Here is a 14,752-nt window from a genome sequence, read left to right on the forward strand (position 1 = left end):
CCCTCTATCAGCTCCAGCTCCTCATGCAGGGACATGAGAGAAGCCTCCCACAAGGATGATAAAAACATCCAATCATCCGGGTGTCCCCTGGGCAACGTCCTTGCAGACAGCCAATTCTCTCACACCAGAATCAAGTCGCTCCTGACACAACAAATATTATTATTATTATTATTATTATTATTATTATTATTATTATTATTATTATTATTATTTCTATCCCATTTTACCTCTCTTAAAGGAAGACCCAAAGCGACTAACAATTAAAGTGATATATACAATATAAAAGAGTGTGTGTGTGTGTGTGTGTGTGTTTATAGCCCCTCGTGGCACAGTGGGTTAAACTGCTGAGCTGCTGAACTTGCTGACCAAAAGGTCACCAGTTTGAATCTGGGGACTGGGGTGAGCTCCCGCTGTTAGCCCCAGCTTCTGCCAACTAGCAGTTCGAAAACATGCAAATGTGAGTAGATCAATAGGTACCGCTCTGTCGGGAAGGTAACGGCACCCCATGCAGTCATGCCAGCCACCCACATGACCTTGGAGGTGTCTACAGACAATGCTGGCTCTTTGGCTTAGAAATGGAGATGAGCACCAACCTCCTGAGTTGGACACAACTGGACTTAATGTCAGGCGAAAACCTGACATTACACTTCTGATGTCAGACCAGAAATTTGTTTCTTAGGATTGGCAGATTGAAAACTAGAAAGGGCTCCTATGCCTTTAATGCAGGCATGGGCCAACTTCGGCCCTCCGTCCAGGTGTTTTGGACTACAACTCCCACAATTCCTAACAGTTAGGAATTGTTGGAGTTGAAGTCCAAAACACCTGGAGGGAGGGCTGAAGTTGACCCATGCTTCCTTTAATTCTTTCCTCTATGGAGGCATTCAAGGCAGAGTTTTCAATGGAGCAACCCCTAGAAATAGATGGTAGGCCCCTGTATATTCATTAGGATACAAACACATGCCCAACGCCTTGATACCAACCGATTGTGACCTCAAAGTTGATCGGTTTGTCTCCATTCTTCCGGTCAATCATGGTGGCCTCCAGCAAGGACCCAAAGAGGAAGAACTCCTCCATCTTGCCAGTGCAGTTCTGCAAGAAACCCAAGCATTGTATTTACATAATCATAGATATGGGGGAAGCTTAAACCCAACCTTGAGGCTGCTTGCAAGACCAAGCGGACACTTACATCGGAGACCGGAGTGGCCATCTCTACCTGCACCTCGGTGGAGCTGGTTAGTTCCGGGTTGCTGGTATCCAATATCTCCACTGACAAGCCGAGGAGCAGCCGGGCCCGGAAGGAGACCCCTTCCCCGAGCCCCTCGTTCAGGTCCTGGTGCTCGTCCATCAGGGTGTAGTTGCGTGTGGAGCCGTACATGTTTACCCAGGCCGGACCGAAGGTGGGGAGGAAGCCTGAAAGAGATGGAGGACCGAGAGAAAGAAGCTGAAACACACCGCAACTTACTGATTCAACGGGTGATAAGTGCAGTGTGATGGCCCAATGCTACTTTTGTAGCCTGGTCAGATTCTGAGTGCTCAGAAAATGAGGAATCATAGAATCATAGAATCAAAGAGTTGGAAGAGACCTCATGGGCCATCCAGTCCAACCCCATTCTGCCAAGAAGCAGGAATATTGCATTCAAATCACCCCTGACAAATGGCCATCCAGCCTCTGCTTAAAAGCTTCCAAAGAAGGAGCCTCCACCACACTCCGGGGCAGAGAGTTCCACTGCTGAACGGCTCTCACAGTAAGGAAGTTCTTCCTAATGTTCAGATGGAATCTCCTCTCTTGTAGTTTGAAGCCATTGTTCCATTGCGTCCTAGTCTCCAAGGAAGTAGAAAACAAGCTTGCTCCCTCCTCCCTGTGGCTTCCTCTAACATATTTATACATGGCTATCATATCTCCTCTCAGCCTTCTCTTCTTCAGGCTAAACATGCCCAGTTCCCTAAGCCGCTCCTCATAGGGCTTGTTCTCCAGACCCTTGATCATTTTAGTCGCCCTCCTCTGGACACATTCCAGCTTGTCAATATCTCTCTTGAATTGTGGTGCCCAGAATTGGACACAATATTCCAGATGTGGTCTAACCAAAGCAATAGAGGGGTAGCATTACTTCCTTAGATCTAGACACTATGCTCCTATTGATGCAGGCCAAAATCCCATTGGCTTTTTTTGCCGCCACATCACATTGTTGGCTCATGTTTAACTTGTTGTCCACGAGGACTCCAAGATCTTTTTCACACGTACTGCTCTCGAGCCAGGCGTCAAAAGGATGATGGGCTAGATTCAGCGAGCCCAGAGGAGGATAGAAGTGGCCTGGAGAGAGTTGTTTTAGAATCTCCTGGCAGTTCCTGCAAGACTGGAGAAAGTGATATCAGTTCTCATGAGAACCTTCCAGAAGTGCAGGTTGAAAAAATGTGGAAGATGAATGTTTGTCTAGGTCAAGACATTTGGCATTATGCAAAAAAGACAGACTCGCTTTCCCCAAGTGTTTAGATATAAGGAGAAGAAAAGCAAGTGTGTGAGAAACGATGTTATGGGAGGGAATGAGGTCTTTTAAAGTGGTTCCTGCTGGTACAATCCTTTGTGAGAGCAATTCAGGTGAACAGCCCTTGATTTTTGTTCCTATGTTCTTGAAAAGGCCATAAATAAAGAAGTTGTTGTGGTTCAACAGTCCCCTGAGCAGCCTGATGGGTTTCAGGAGCAGCCTGATGGGTTTCCGGAGCAGCCTGATGGGTTTCAGTTTTCTCAGCCACAATTTTCTCAGCCTGCAGTAGAGTTGGAGAAGCAGTTCTCACAGGACAGGAATGCAGATGATAAGGAAGAGGCCCAGGTGCTGCTTCAAAGGGATAACGAAACTATGAGAAGGAGCTCGCGGATCGCTGCCAAGTTAGGTCAGCGACGGGTCAAGGGAGCAGTGGGAAAGTAGATTGTTTCGATGTGTAAAAGTATTTAGGGCTTTCACTGGCGATTCACAGCTGTCAGTTTCAACATAGCTTTATGCTAGCAGCTTCATGTTCCTGCATTGGGAGACAGGAGTCTTGGAGCCTGTGTTTCTTCGTGTTGCTTTTGGACTAAGTTGTTTGGCCCAGGGTTTGTGCTTCCTGCTTCATGACTCTTGATTATCTTGCTTTTCTCTGAAGGATTTCTGGAACTGTACCGTGCATTTTACTGAACTTTGGAACTTTGTACTGACTTAACCTTTGCCTTCTTTTGAAAACCTTACAATAAACCATAATTCTTACAGCCGTGGTCTGGTGGTGTTTGAGAGCAAGGTGAAGCTTAATCTGAGGTGCCACAGAAGTAAATAAATAAGTTTTTGTATTGTCGAAGGCTTTCATGGCTGGAATCACTAGGTTCTTGTGGGTTTTTTCGGGCTATAGAGCCATGTTCTAGAGGCATTTCTCCTGACGTTTCGCGTGCATCTATGGCAAGCATCCTCAGAGGTAGTGAGGTCTGTTGGAATTAGGACAATGGGTTTATATATCTGTGGACTGGCTGGGGTGGGGCAAGGAGCTCACCCCTGCTGCAGTTAGGTGTGAATGTTTAGTTGAGCACCTTCATTAGCATTTGAAGGCCTGCCTGAGCCTGGGAAAATCTGTTGCTGGGAGGTGTTAATCTGTGCCTGGTTTTTTCCTCTCTGTTGTTTAGCTGTTATAATTTTAGAGTTTTTTAATACTGGTAGCCAGATTTTGTTCATTTTCATGGTCTCTTCCTTTCTGTTGAAATTGTCCACATGCTTGTGGATTTCAGTGGCTTCTCTGTGTAGACTGACATGGTGGTTGTTGGTGTGGTCCAGCATTTCTGTGTTCTCAAATAATATGCTGTGTCCAGGCTGGTTCATCAGGTGTTCTGCTATGGCTGATTTCTCTGGTTGAGTTAGTCTGCAGTGCCTTTCATGTTCCTTGATGCATGTCTGGGCGCTGTGTTTGGTGGTCCCTATAGGGACGCAGCAGCATTGCCCAACACACACATCAAGGAACATGAAAGGCACTGCAGACTCCTTCAACCAGAGAAGTCAGCCATAGCAGAGCACCTGATGAACCAGCCTGGACACAGCATATTATTTGAGAACACAGAAATGCTGGACCACTCCAACAACCACCATGTCAGGCTACACAGAGAAGCCATTGAAATCCACAAGAAGCATGTGGACAATTTCAACAGAAAGGAAGAGACCATGAAAATGAACAAAATCTGGCTACCAGTATTAAAAAACTCTAAAATTATAACAGCAAAACAACAGAGAGGAAAAAACCAGGCACAGATTAACACCTCCCAGCAACAGATTTTCCCAGGCTCAGGCAGGCCTTCAAATGCTAATGAAGGTGATCAACTAAACATTCACACCTAACTGCAGCAGGGAAGAGCTCCTTGCCCCACCCCAGCCATTCCACAGATATATAAACCCATTTTTCCTACTTCCAACAGACCTCACAACCTCTGAGGATGCTTGCCATAGATGCAGGCGAAACGTCAGGAGAAATGCCTCTAGAACATGGCTCTATAGCCCGAAAAAACCCAAAGAACCTAAATAAGTTTTTCACAGCCTTTGCTAATATTTATGGTTTTAACTTGTTTTGTTTTTTTATTTGGTATCTTTTTACTGGCTGTATTTCAAGAACATGGGAATTTATGGTATAAATTCCATTATTGAATAAGTAGGTACTGCATATAAAAGATATGCAAACTTTACAGATTCTCTCTCTCTCTACACCAGCAGCAATTCTCCAACGACTCCCTCCAGCAACCACCATCCATTCCTCATCAACCCACAAGGTGACACTCTCTCAGCCTCAGAGGAAGCAAAGGCCATTCGTTCCCTTCCCTCCGGACTCACCTTTGTCTCCTTCGTTGGAGATCTTCCGGAGGTCGATGAAGTGGGTCCCGATGGCCACATCGTTGACCTTGTCAGAATCGCGGATCTGGACCTTGATGCGCTTGCAGAGCGGGGGGAACATCTCAGTGATGACGATCTGTTCGTTCCAGTAGGGCTCATAGCTGCTCTTCTGGACAGACGTTTTGCCCTAAGAGGGAAACGCATGGCAGAAAAAGGGTGAAAGCTGGATATTAAGACCAATTTATACGCATTTATAAAGTGGGCAATGACGACCCTGAAATAGTTAATGATTTCCTACACATTGGTCCGGTCATTCATCAAAGTGGACAGCATAAGCCTTCATAAATGGGATTCCCATAAGTCAGAATGAATATCTTTAAATATTTTCATCCAAAAAAGTCATTTTGAATGGTATACTTTTCAAGGATTGTGGATATACGACAGACCCTCGGTATCCACTGGGGTTTGGTTGCAGGACCCTCAGTGGGTATCAAAATCCATGGATGCTCAAATCTCATTATGCACAGTGGCCTAGTAATATATGCATACATACGAGGGTTGAATGAAAAATAATGCCTCCACATTCGTTACTTGGATTTGGATGGGAATATTTTAATAAACTAAACACAGAAATAATCCTTAGAATGTGCTCTTTAACTACCACTATTTACTTTTCCACATAATCACCAGACAAGTGGATACATTTCTGCCAACAATGAACAAGTTTTCTGAAGCCGTCACAGAAGAAGTCGACACTGTTTCTGCAACCACCGCCTCACTGTTCTCTCAATGCCTTCATCAGAAGCATCATGAGGTCCCCGAAGATCTTCTTTCATTATCGGGAACAGATGGAAGTCAGACGATGCTAAATATGGACTGTATGGAGGATGCCGTACGGTGGTGAGATCCAGTCTCTGAAGTTTCAAGTTTGTGCGCTTTCACTTCAGGCATCAGCATCCTGGGTACTCATCGTGCACAGATCTTCTGACAGCCAAGCAAAGCAATAATGTGACTCACACATTCTTGTGAAAGGCCGATTATGCTTGAAATTTCTCTCTGAGTGATACAACCATTGTCCTGAATCAATCTGTCAACCTTTTGCTTGTGAAACTCGGTGGCTGCCATCACAGGACGCCCAACTCTTTGTTTGTCACTCAAATCAGATGTTCCCACCTCAACATATTTAAACTTTCTTGCCTAATGATGCACAGTATTCACATCAACACAATCCCCATAAAGAGCTTGCATTCTCTGATGAATCTCCTTTGGGGTGACACCTGCTCTCAAGAATTCAATGACTGCACGTTGCTTAAGTTGCATTGACTGACCGTCTGCGCAGGATTCCATACTTTGCACTTTAACAACACAACCATTCAATGCTAAGGCTTCCCGCCAAAATGGCACTGTAGAGGAGAGTCTACTGAACAAGCCAGTACCCGCCGCATAATGCCATCTGTTGAATCATAGAATCATAGAATCAAAGAGTTGGAAGAGACCTCATGGGCCATCCAGTCCAACCCCCTGCCAAGAAGCAGGAATATTGCATTCAAATCACCCCTGACAAATGGCCATCCAGCCTCTGCTTAAAAGCCTCCAAAGAAGGAGCCCCCACCACACTCCGGGGCAGAGAGTTCCACTGCTGAACGGCTCTCACAGTCAGGGAGTTCTTCCTAATGTTCAGATGGAATCTCCTCTCCTGCAGTTTGAAGCCATTGTTCCGCGTCCTTGTCTCCAAGGAAGCAGAAAACAAGCTTGCTCCCTCCTCCTCCCTGTGGCTTCCTCTCACATATTTATACATGGCTATCATATCTCCTCTCAGCCTTCTCTTCCTCAGGCTAAACATGCCCAGTTCCTTAAGCCGCTCCTCATAGGGCTTGTTCTCCAGACCCTTGATCATTTTAGTCGCCCTCCTATGGACACATTCCAGCTTGTCAATATCTCTCTTGAATTGTGGTGCCCAGAATTGTTGAGGAGTTACGAAGGTGGAGGCATTACTTTTCATTCAACCCTCGTATATGCGTGTATGTATGCGTATAGATAGATAGATAAATACAGAGATAGGCAAAATCAAGGAATTTTCAAGTCAACGATGATGGCTCCATGGATGCAGAATCCGTGGATACTGAGGGTCAACTGAATTCTTTGAACACAGCAACAGCAACAACAATATAAAACAACACGTTCCCCAACTTTCCTGAGTCCCACATGGATTCTGTTAATGTGAAAATGGAGAACAATGCTCAGATGCTCCTTTCTGTATGGAAAACATGCTTCTTATTTGGAGAGTAATACGTGGAGCTCCCATTCTGTAAACGCACAGTGTCTTTATATGATCAAAAAACTCACTATAATGGAGATCTCCTGTCTCTAATGCAAACATGGGACAACTTTGGCCTTCCCAGTGTTGTGGACTTCAACTTCCACAATTCCTAACAGCCTACCGGCTGTTAGGAATTGTGGGAGTTGAAGTCCAAAACACCTGGAAGGCCAAAGTTGGCCCATGCCTGCTCTAGTGACTTCTGGGACTTGCATAGTAGAGATTTATTATTGGCTGGTTATCTGGCAGATGTGAAACGGGATCTCGTACCTTCTGTCCGGCAAAAGCAACCTGGACGTAGGGGTCCACCAGGTCTTTGTTCTCCCCGATGAGCGCCTTCTTGACGTTGGCCATGATGCTGGTGTTCATGCGCGGAAGGCCCTCCGCCCGATAGATCTTGATGTAGAAGCGGGCCCACTGCCGCTCCGGAGGGACTCCGTCGGGGAGAAGAAGGTTCCTGGAGGGGGGGAAAAAAGGAAGGCGTGTCTTAAGGTGCATCTACACTGCGGGATGGAAGTGGCTTGGCACCACTAGAGCAGCCGTTTATTTATTTATTTATCATGTTAGGAGCAAACCAAACAGTTGCATTGTATTTTTTTTAAGAAAACAAAGTTTGCAAACTTGGAATTCTATCACATTCTATTAAATGTCATTTGACCAGAAGCTGGCCACTTTGAGTGCTTCTGGTGTTGCCGCAAGGAGGTCCTCCATGGTGCATGTGGCAGGGCTCTGGCTGCATTGTAGGAGATGGTCGGAGGTTTGCTCTTCTCCACACTCGCATGTCGTGGACTTCACTTTCTGGCCCCATTTCTTAAGGTTGGCTCTGCATCTCGTGGTGCCAGAGCGCAGTCGGTTCAGCGCCTTCCAAGTTGCCTGTCTTCTGTGTGCCCAGGAGGGAGTCTCTCATTTGCTTATAAAGCTATTGTCCTCCCAACCCCACTATATGCCTGAGAAATGTGGACTGTCTACAGACGTCACATGCAACTCCTGGAACAAGAGAGAAACGTGCCAAGAGGAAGGTGCATCAAGCCAACCCCGACCGGGACCGCCTTCCACCTGGAAACCAATGCCCTCACTGCAGGAGAAGATGCAGATCAAGAAGAGGGCTCCACAGTCACCTACAGATGCACCAGAATACTGATCCTCGAAAACTATCCTACTTGGCCAACGAGGGATCGCCTAAGTAAGTAAGTAAGGAGGTCTGCCTCAAGGAAGCATGGTTGCTCGATCAATGTTTAACATCTACACTAGAATCATAGAATCCTAGAATCAAAGAGTTGGAAGAGACCTCCTGGGCCATCCAGTCCAACCCCATTCTGCCAAGAAGCAGCAATATTGCATTCAAATCACCCCTGACAGATGGCCATCCAGCCTCTGCTTAAAAGCTTCCAAAGAAGGAGCCTCCACCACACTCTGGGGCAGAGAGTTCCACTGCTGAATGGCTCTCTCAGTCAGGAAGTTCTTCCTAATGTTCAGATGGAATCTCCTCTCTTGTAGTTTGAAGCCATTGTTCCGCGTCCTAGTCTCCAAGGAAGCAGAAAACAAGCTTGCTCCCTCCTCCTCCCTGTGGCTTCCTCTCACATATTTATACATGGCTATCATATCTCCTCTCAGCCTTCTCTTCTTCAGGCTAAACATGCCCAGTTCCCTAAGCCGCTCCTCATAGGGCTTGTTCTCCAGACCCTTTATCATTTGAGTCGCTCTCCTCTGGACACATTCCAGCTTGTCAATATTTCTCTTGAATTGTGGTGCCCAGAATTGGACACAATATTCCAGGTGTGGTCTAACCAAAGCAGAATAGAGGGGTAGCATTGCTTCCTTAGATCTAGACACTAGGCTCCTCTTGATGCAGGCCAAAATCCCATTGGCTTTTTTTGCCGCCACATCACATTGTTGGCTCATGTTTAACTTGTTGTCCATGAGGACTGCAAGATGGTTTAAGGTGCTGGGTTTGAGCCTGCCACTTTTGGACTCTTGATTGCTGAGGTGTTCCTGCAAGTATCTGTAGATCTTAGAAAACTATTTCTTGATTTAAGTCATTGGTGTGATGGTTGATATCCAAACAGGGGTCAGCTGGAGAAGTCACTACCTTGGTCCTTTCACTATTGATTGCTACTTCCTGGCAGATAATAATAATAATCTTTGTATTGTCGAAGGCTTTCATGGCCGGAATCACTGGGTTGTTGTAGGTTTTTTCGAGCTATATGGCTATGGTCTAGAGGCATTCTCTCCTGATGTTTCGCCTGCATCTATGGCAAACATCCTCAAAGGTAGTGAGGTCTGTTGGAACTAGGAAAAAGGGTTTATATATCTGTGGAATGAGCAGGGTGGGACAAAGGACTCTTGTCTGCTGGAGCTAGGGGTGAATGTTTCAACTGACCACCTTGATTAGCATATAATGGCCTGAAAGTGCCTAGAGGAAACTTTTGTTGAGAGGTGATTAGATGTCCTTGTTTGTTTCCTCTCTGTTGTTGTGCTGCTGTAAATTTAGAGTTTTTTAAATACTGGTACTCTAACTACTTTAACCAGAGAAGTCAGCCATAGCAGAGCACCTGAGGAACCAACCTGGACACAGCATTTTATCTGAGAACACAGAAATCCTGGAGCACTCTCACACCCACCATGTCAGACTACACAAAGAAGCCATTGAAATACACAAGCATGGGGATAATCTCAATTTAAAGGAGGAAACCATGAAAATGAACAAAATCTGGCTACCGGTATTAAAAAAATACAACAGCACAACAACAGAGAGGAAACAATCAAGGACATCTAATCACTTCTTAACAAAAGTTTGCTCCAGGCACTGTCAGGCCATTATATGCTAATCAAGGTGGTCAGTTGAAACATTTACACCTAGCTCCAGCAGACAAGAGTCCTTTGTCCCACCCTGATCCTTCCACAGATATATAAACCCTTTTTCCTACTTCTAACAGACCTCACTACCTCTGATGATGCTTGCCATAGATGAAGGCGAAACGTCAGGAGAGAATGCCTATAGAATATGGCCATATAGCCCGAAAAAACCTACAACAACCCGGTGATTCCGGCCATGAAAGCCTTCGACAATACACGAATGTGATTGTTTTTAATCTATTGTATAATTATGGTTTTATAATGTTGTTTTGTTATTGCGGCATCGAATTGTTGCCAATATTAGCTGCTCTGAGTCCCCCCTCGGGGGTTGAGAAGGGTGGGGTAGAAATGTTGTAAATAAATAAATCTACACAAATGACCATCCACTGCCAGAAGGGATAGAGAGTTTCATCTATGCTGACGATTGTGTCATCACTGCCCAAGCAGGGAGCTTTGAAAGGGTTGAACAGAAGCTCTCTGAAGCTTTAGGTGCTCTTACTGCCTATTCCAGGGAATACCAGCTGATTCTTAATCCAGCTAAAACACAGATGTGTGCTTTCCATCTTAAGAACAGACAAGCATCTCGAGCTCCGAGGATGACCTGGGAAGGAATCCCACTGGAGCATTGCAGCGCACTCAAGTACCTGGGAGTTACCCTGGACTGTGCTCTGACCTACAAGAAGCACTGTTTGGATATCAAACATTTAAAATGAGAGGGAAATACACAAAGATACTATATTGAAAAGGGAAATACAGTAAGATACTATATTAAAATGCTGGAATACAATACGATTTAGTGAGATTAAAAGATGGACTATATAAACTCTTTGCATTCGTATCATTTGTGGTCACGCACAATAATTGCTTAATGGGAAATCAAACAATATAAAAAAGATATTATATTCAAATTGTTGGAACACAATTAGATTATGTTTGATCAAAAGGGTAAGATATGATTAATCCCATTGGAAGCGGATACAATTGGGGAGTTATTAAGATAATCATCAAAAGATGAGTTGACTAAAAGGTAAAAGATTTGAAAATTCAATGAACAGTGGATAAATTGTTGATATGGATATTATTCCTTGTGGTTGTGTATTCATGTTAAGCATGGAGTTGACAAGTAATCAAGCAGAACATGGATGAATGGATGGATAGATATATGATGGATGGATTGATAGTTGGGTAGAAGGATGGCTGGATGGCTGGATAGATAATTGATGGATGGATAGATAGGTAGATAGATAGATAGATAGATAGATAGATGGATGGGTGGATGCATGGATGGATGGATGGATGGATGGATAAAGGGATTGATGGACGGACGGACGGACGGACAGACAGACAGACAGACAGACAGATAGATAGAGGGATGGATGGATGGATGGATGGATAGGATGGATGGATGGATGGATGGATGGATGGATGGATAAAGGGATAGAGGGATGGATGAATGAATGAATGGATGGATAGATAGGATAGATAGATAGATAGATAGATAGATAGATAGATAGATAGATAGAGATAGAGAGAGATGGATGGATGGATGGATGGATGGATAGAAGGATGGGTGGATGGATGGATAAAGGGATAGAGGAATGAATGGATGGATAGATAGGATAGATAGATGGATGGATGGGAGGGCGGACAGACAGACAGACAGAGGGTTAGATGGATAGAAGGATGGATGGATGGATGGATGGATGGATGGATGGATGGATGGATAATGGATGGGTGAATGGAAAGATGGATGGATAGATGGGTGGATGGGTAGATGCATAGATGGATGGGTAGATGGATGGGTAGATGGATGGATGGATGGATAGATAGATAGATAGATAGATAGATAGATAGATAGATAGAGAGATAAAGAGAGAGAGAGATGGATGGATAGAAGGATGGGTGGATGGATGGATAAAGGGATAGAGGGATGAATGGATGGATGGGATAGATAGGGATGGATGGGATAGATAGGATAGATAGATGGATGGATGGATGGATGGATGGATGGATGGATGGGAGGGCAGACAGACAGACAGACAGACAGAGGTTTAGATGGATAGAAGGATGGATAGATGGATTAATGGATAATGGATGGGTGAATAGATAGATAGATAGATAGATAGATAGATAGATAGATGGATGGATAGAAGGATGGATGCATAGATGGATGGATGGATGGATAGATAGATTGATAGATACATGGATGGATGGATGGATGGATGGATGGATGGATAGAGGGATAGAGGGATAGAAGGATGGATAGGTAGTTAGGTAGATAGATAGATAGATGGTTAAATGAGTGGATGGATAGGTACATAGATGTATGTATGTATGTATGTATGTATGGACGGACGGACGGATGGACAGACAGATAAAGAGAGAAGGGATAAATGGATGGATGGGTAGATAGACAGATACAAAGGTAGATAGATAGATAAGGCAGAAAGTTCCATCCAGTGATGCCAAAAGGGAAGAGGTCCCAGGGCCATCACCCCTTCCTCCTCACCCTTCGATGTCATCCTCGTCCGTCTCGTTGGCTTTGTGTGGTGTCTTGATGTTGTCCCCTTTGCCCACCACCGCAACGTCCACTTTCAGGTAGCCCTTCAGCCCAGCTGTGATGTCATCTGGGTCAGACAAGATGGCCCATTTGTGGTGGAACTGGTGCTCTGCAAGGAGACAGGAGAGACCTTGGGGTGGCCGCTGCATCCGAACATGCTTCTTCCAGGTGCAATGAGCACCCGTGTACAATGCGAATCCGCATGATAGTGGCAATATAGGTGCAATTCCAGTTGTACAAACATGAGAATCCACAGGAAGCAAAAATAGCCAACATCTGCAGGATTCTAGCCTATGGATTCTGGATACAATGGTCACTGAAAGTGCAATGTGTTCTAGTTGCATCACCAAGGTAATCTCCATGGTCCCCAAGGGTTGCAATGTGCCAGACAGCCAGGCATGAAAGGTTTTCAGTGACATGGATTTGCTTTTAGCAGAGAATGATCACACATTGACTCCTATGCGTCTGCAGGGAAGTCGCTCACCCTGGGAATGTCATGCCTTTTCACTTTTGCAGATTTGCAGGCCTGAAGGCAACATCCTTCCCTCTTAAATCTGCTTATGAAATAGTGAACTTCCAGCAACTTTTGGAGTTCCTTGCAGATCAGGATACATCTACACCAGGCATGGGCAAACTTGGGCCCTCCCTCCAGGTGTTTTGGACTTCAACTCCCACAATTCCTAACAGCCTACCAGCTGTTCCTTTCCTTCCTTCCTTCGTACTTTCCTCCCTTTGTTTACTTACCTGACTGGCTGTAAACGGTGCCGACATCCATTTTGAAGGAGCCCACCAAAGTCCCGCTGCGCAGGAGGTTCTTGGAGTGGATCACCTGGGAAAAGGTAGAAGGCATGAGGCCCATGATATCCATCTATATAGACACAAATGTAATGTTCGTTTGTGGGATTAACAGAACTCAGAAACCACTGGATGAATTGACACCAAATTTGGACACAAGACACCGATCAGGACAACCAGTGACCATCACTCATAAAAACACAGTGGAAGGGATTTAAAAAGAAAAAAAACAAATTAGAAAGAACGCACAAAATTTATTTTTATTTACATAAAATTTATTTTTATTTACATAGTATTTCATAGTTTTTAAATACATAGTATTTCTATACCGCTTTTCTCAACCCTAGGGGACAAAACCACACACACACACACACACACACATATATATATATATGCACAAACACACATATACACATATATGCATATATACACACAAAACACATACACTGAAAGGGGGAAGGAAGGAAGGAAGGAAGGAAGGAAGGAAGGAAGGAAGGAAGACCGCATTGAGTCGCCTAATTAGGCTGAAAAATGCGGTATAGAAATAAAGCTAATAAAAAATAATAATAAAGGAAAGAAGGAAAGAAAGAAGGAAGGAGGGAAGGAAGGAAAGAAAGAAGGATAGAGAAGGAAGGAAGGAGTGGAGGAGGGAAAGAAAGAGGGAAAGAAAAAGGGAAAGAAGGAGGGAAGGAGAGAAAGAAGGGTAGAAAAGGAAGGGGAGAACGAAGGAAACAAGGAGGGAAGGAGAGAAAGAAGGAAAGAAAGAAGGGTAGAGGAGGAAGGAAGGAGAGAAAGAGGGAAAGAAGAAGGGAGAGAAGGAGAGAAAGAAGGGTAGAAAAGGAAGGGAGAGAAGGAAGGAAACAAGGTGGGAAGGAGAGAAAGAAGGAAAGGAAGAAGGGTAGAGGAGGAAGGAAGGAGAGAATGAGGGAGAGAAGGAGAGGGAGAAAGAGGGAAAGAAGAAGGGAAAGAAGGAGAGAAGGAGAGAAAGAAGGAAAGAAAGAAGGGTAGAGAAGCAAGGGAGAGAAGGAAGGAAAGAAGGAGGGAAAGAAGGAGGGAAGGAGAGAAAGAAGGAAAGAAGGGTAGAGAAGGAAGGAAGAAGAGAATGAGGGAGAGAATGAGGGAAAGAAGAAGGGAAAGGAGGGAAGGAGAGAAAGAAGGAAAGAAGGGTAGAGAAGGAAGAAAAGAAGGAGGGAGAGAAGGAGAGAGAGAAAGAGGGAAAGAAGGAGGGAAAGAAGTAGGGAAAGAAGGGTAGAGAATGAAGGAAGGAAAGAAGGAGGAAAAGAAGGAGGGAGAGAAAGAGGGAAAGAAGGAGAGAAGGAGAGAAGGAAAGAAAGGGAGGGAAGGAAGGAAGGAAGGAGAGAAGGAACAAAAGAGAGAAAGAGGGAGAGA

The 14,752-nt window shown here is 44.8% G+C and overlaps 1 protein-coding gene across 8 annotated transcripts in view; it reads right to left on the bottom strand.

Moving 5' to 3' along the window:
* The window catches only part of OTOF (otoferlin), a 127,419-nt gene that overhangs the window by 67,824 nt on the left and 44,843 nt on the right, over window positions 1–14,752 (bottom strand). For all 8 annotated transcript variants that reach the window (XM_067471951.1, XM_067471991.1, XM_067472055.1 and 5 more), the window contains exons 7-12: window positions 13,313–13,397; window positions 12,518–12,677; window positions 7,423–7,609; window positions 4,836–5,022; window positions 1,187–1,410; window positions 981–1,089 (exon numbers count right to left, since the gene is read on the bottom strand). In XM_067471951.1, coding sequence (XP_067328052.1) covers window positions 981–1,089; window positions 1,187–1,410; window positions 4,836–5,022; window positions 7,423–7,609; window positions 12,518–12,677; window positions 13,313–13,397 — 952 coding nt within the window. The remainder of the gene's footprint in view (window positions 1–980; window positions 1,090–1,186; window positions 1,411–4,835; window positions 5,023–7,422; window positions 7,610–12,517; window positions 12,678–13,312; window positions 13,398–14,752) is intronic.

This window comes from Anolis sagrei, chromosome 1 (assembly GCF_037176765.1).
Source record: "Anolis sagrei isolate rAnoSag1 chromosome 1, rAnoSag1.mat, whole genome shotgun sequence".
In the NCBI taxonomy this organism is placed as follows: Eukaryota; Metazoa; Chordata; class Lepidosauria; order Squamata; family Dactyloidae; genus Anolis; species Anolis sagrei.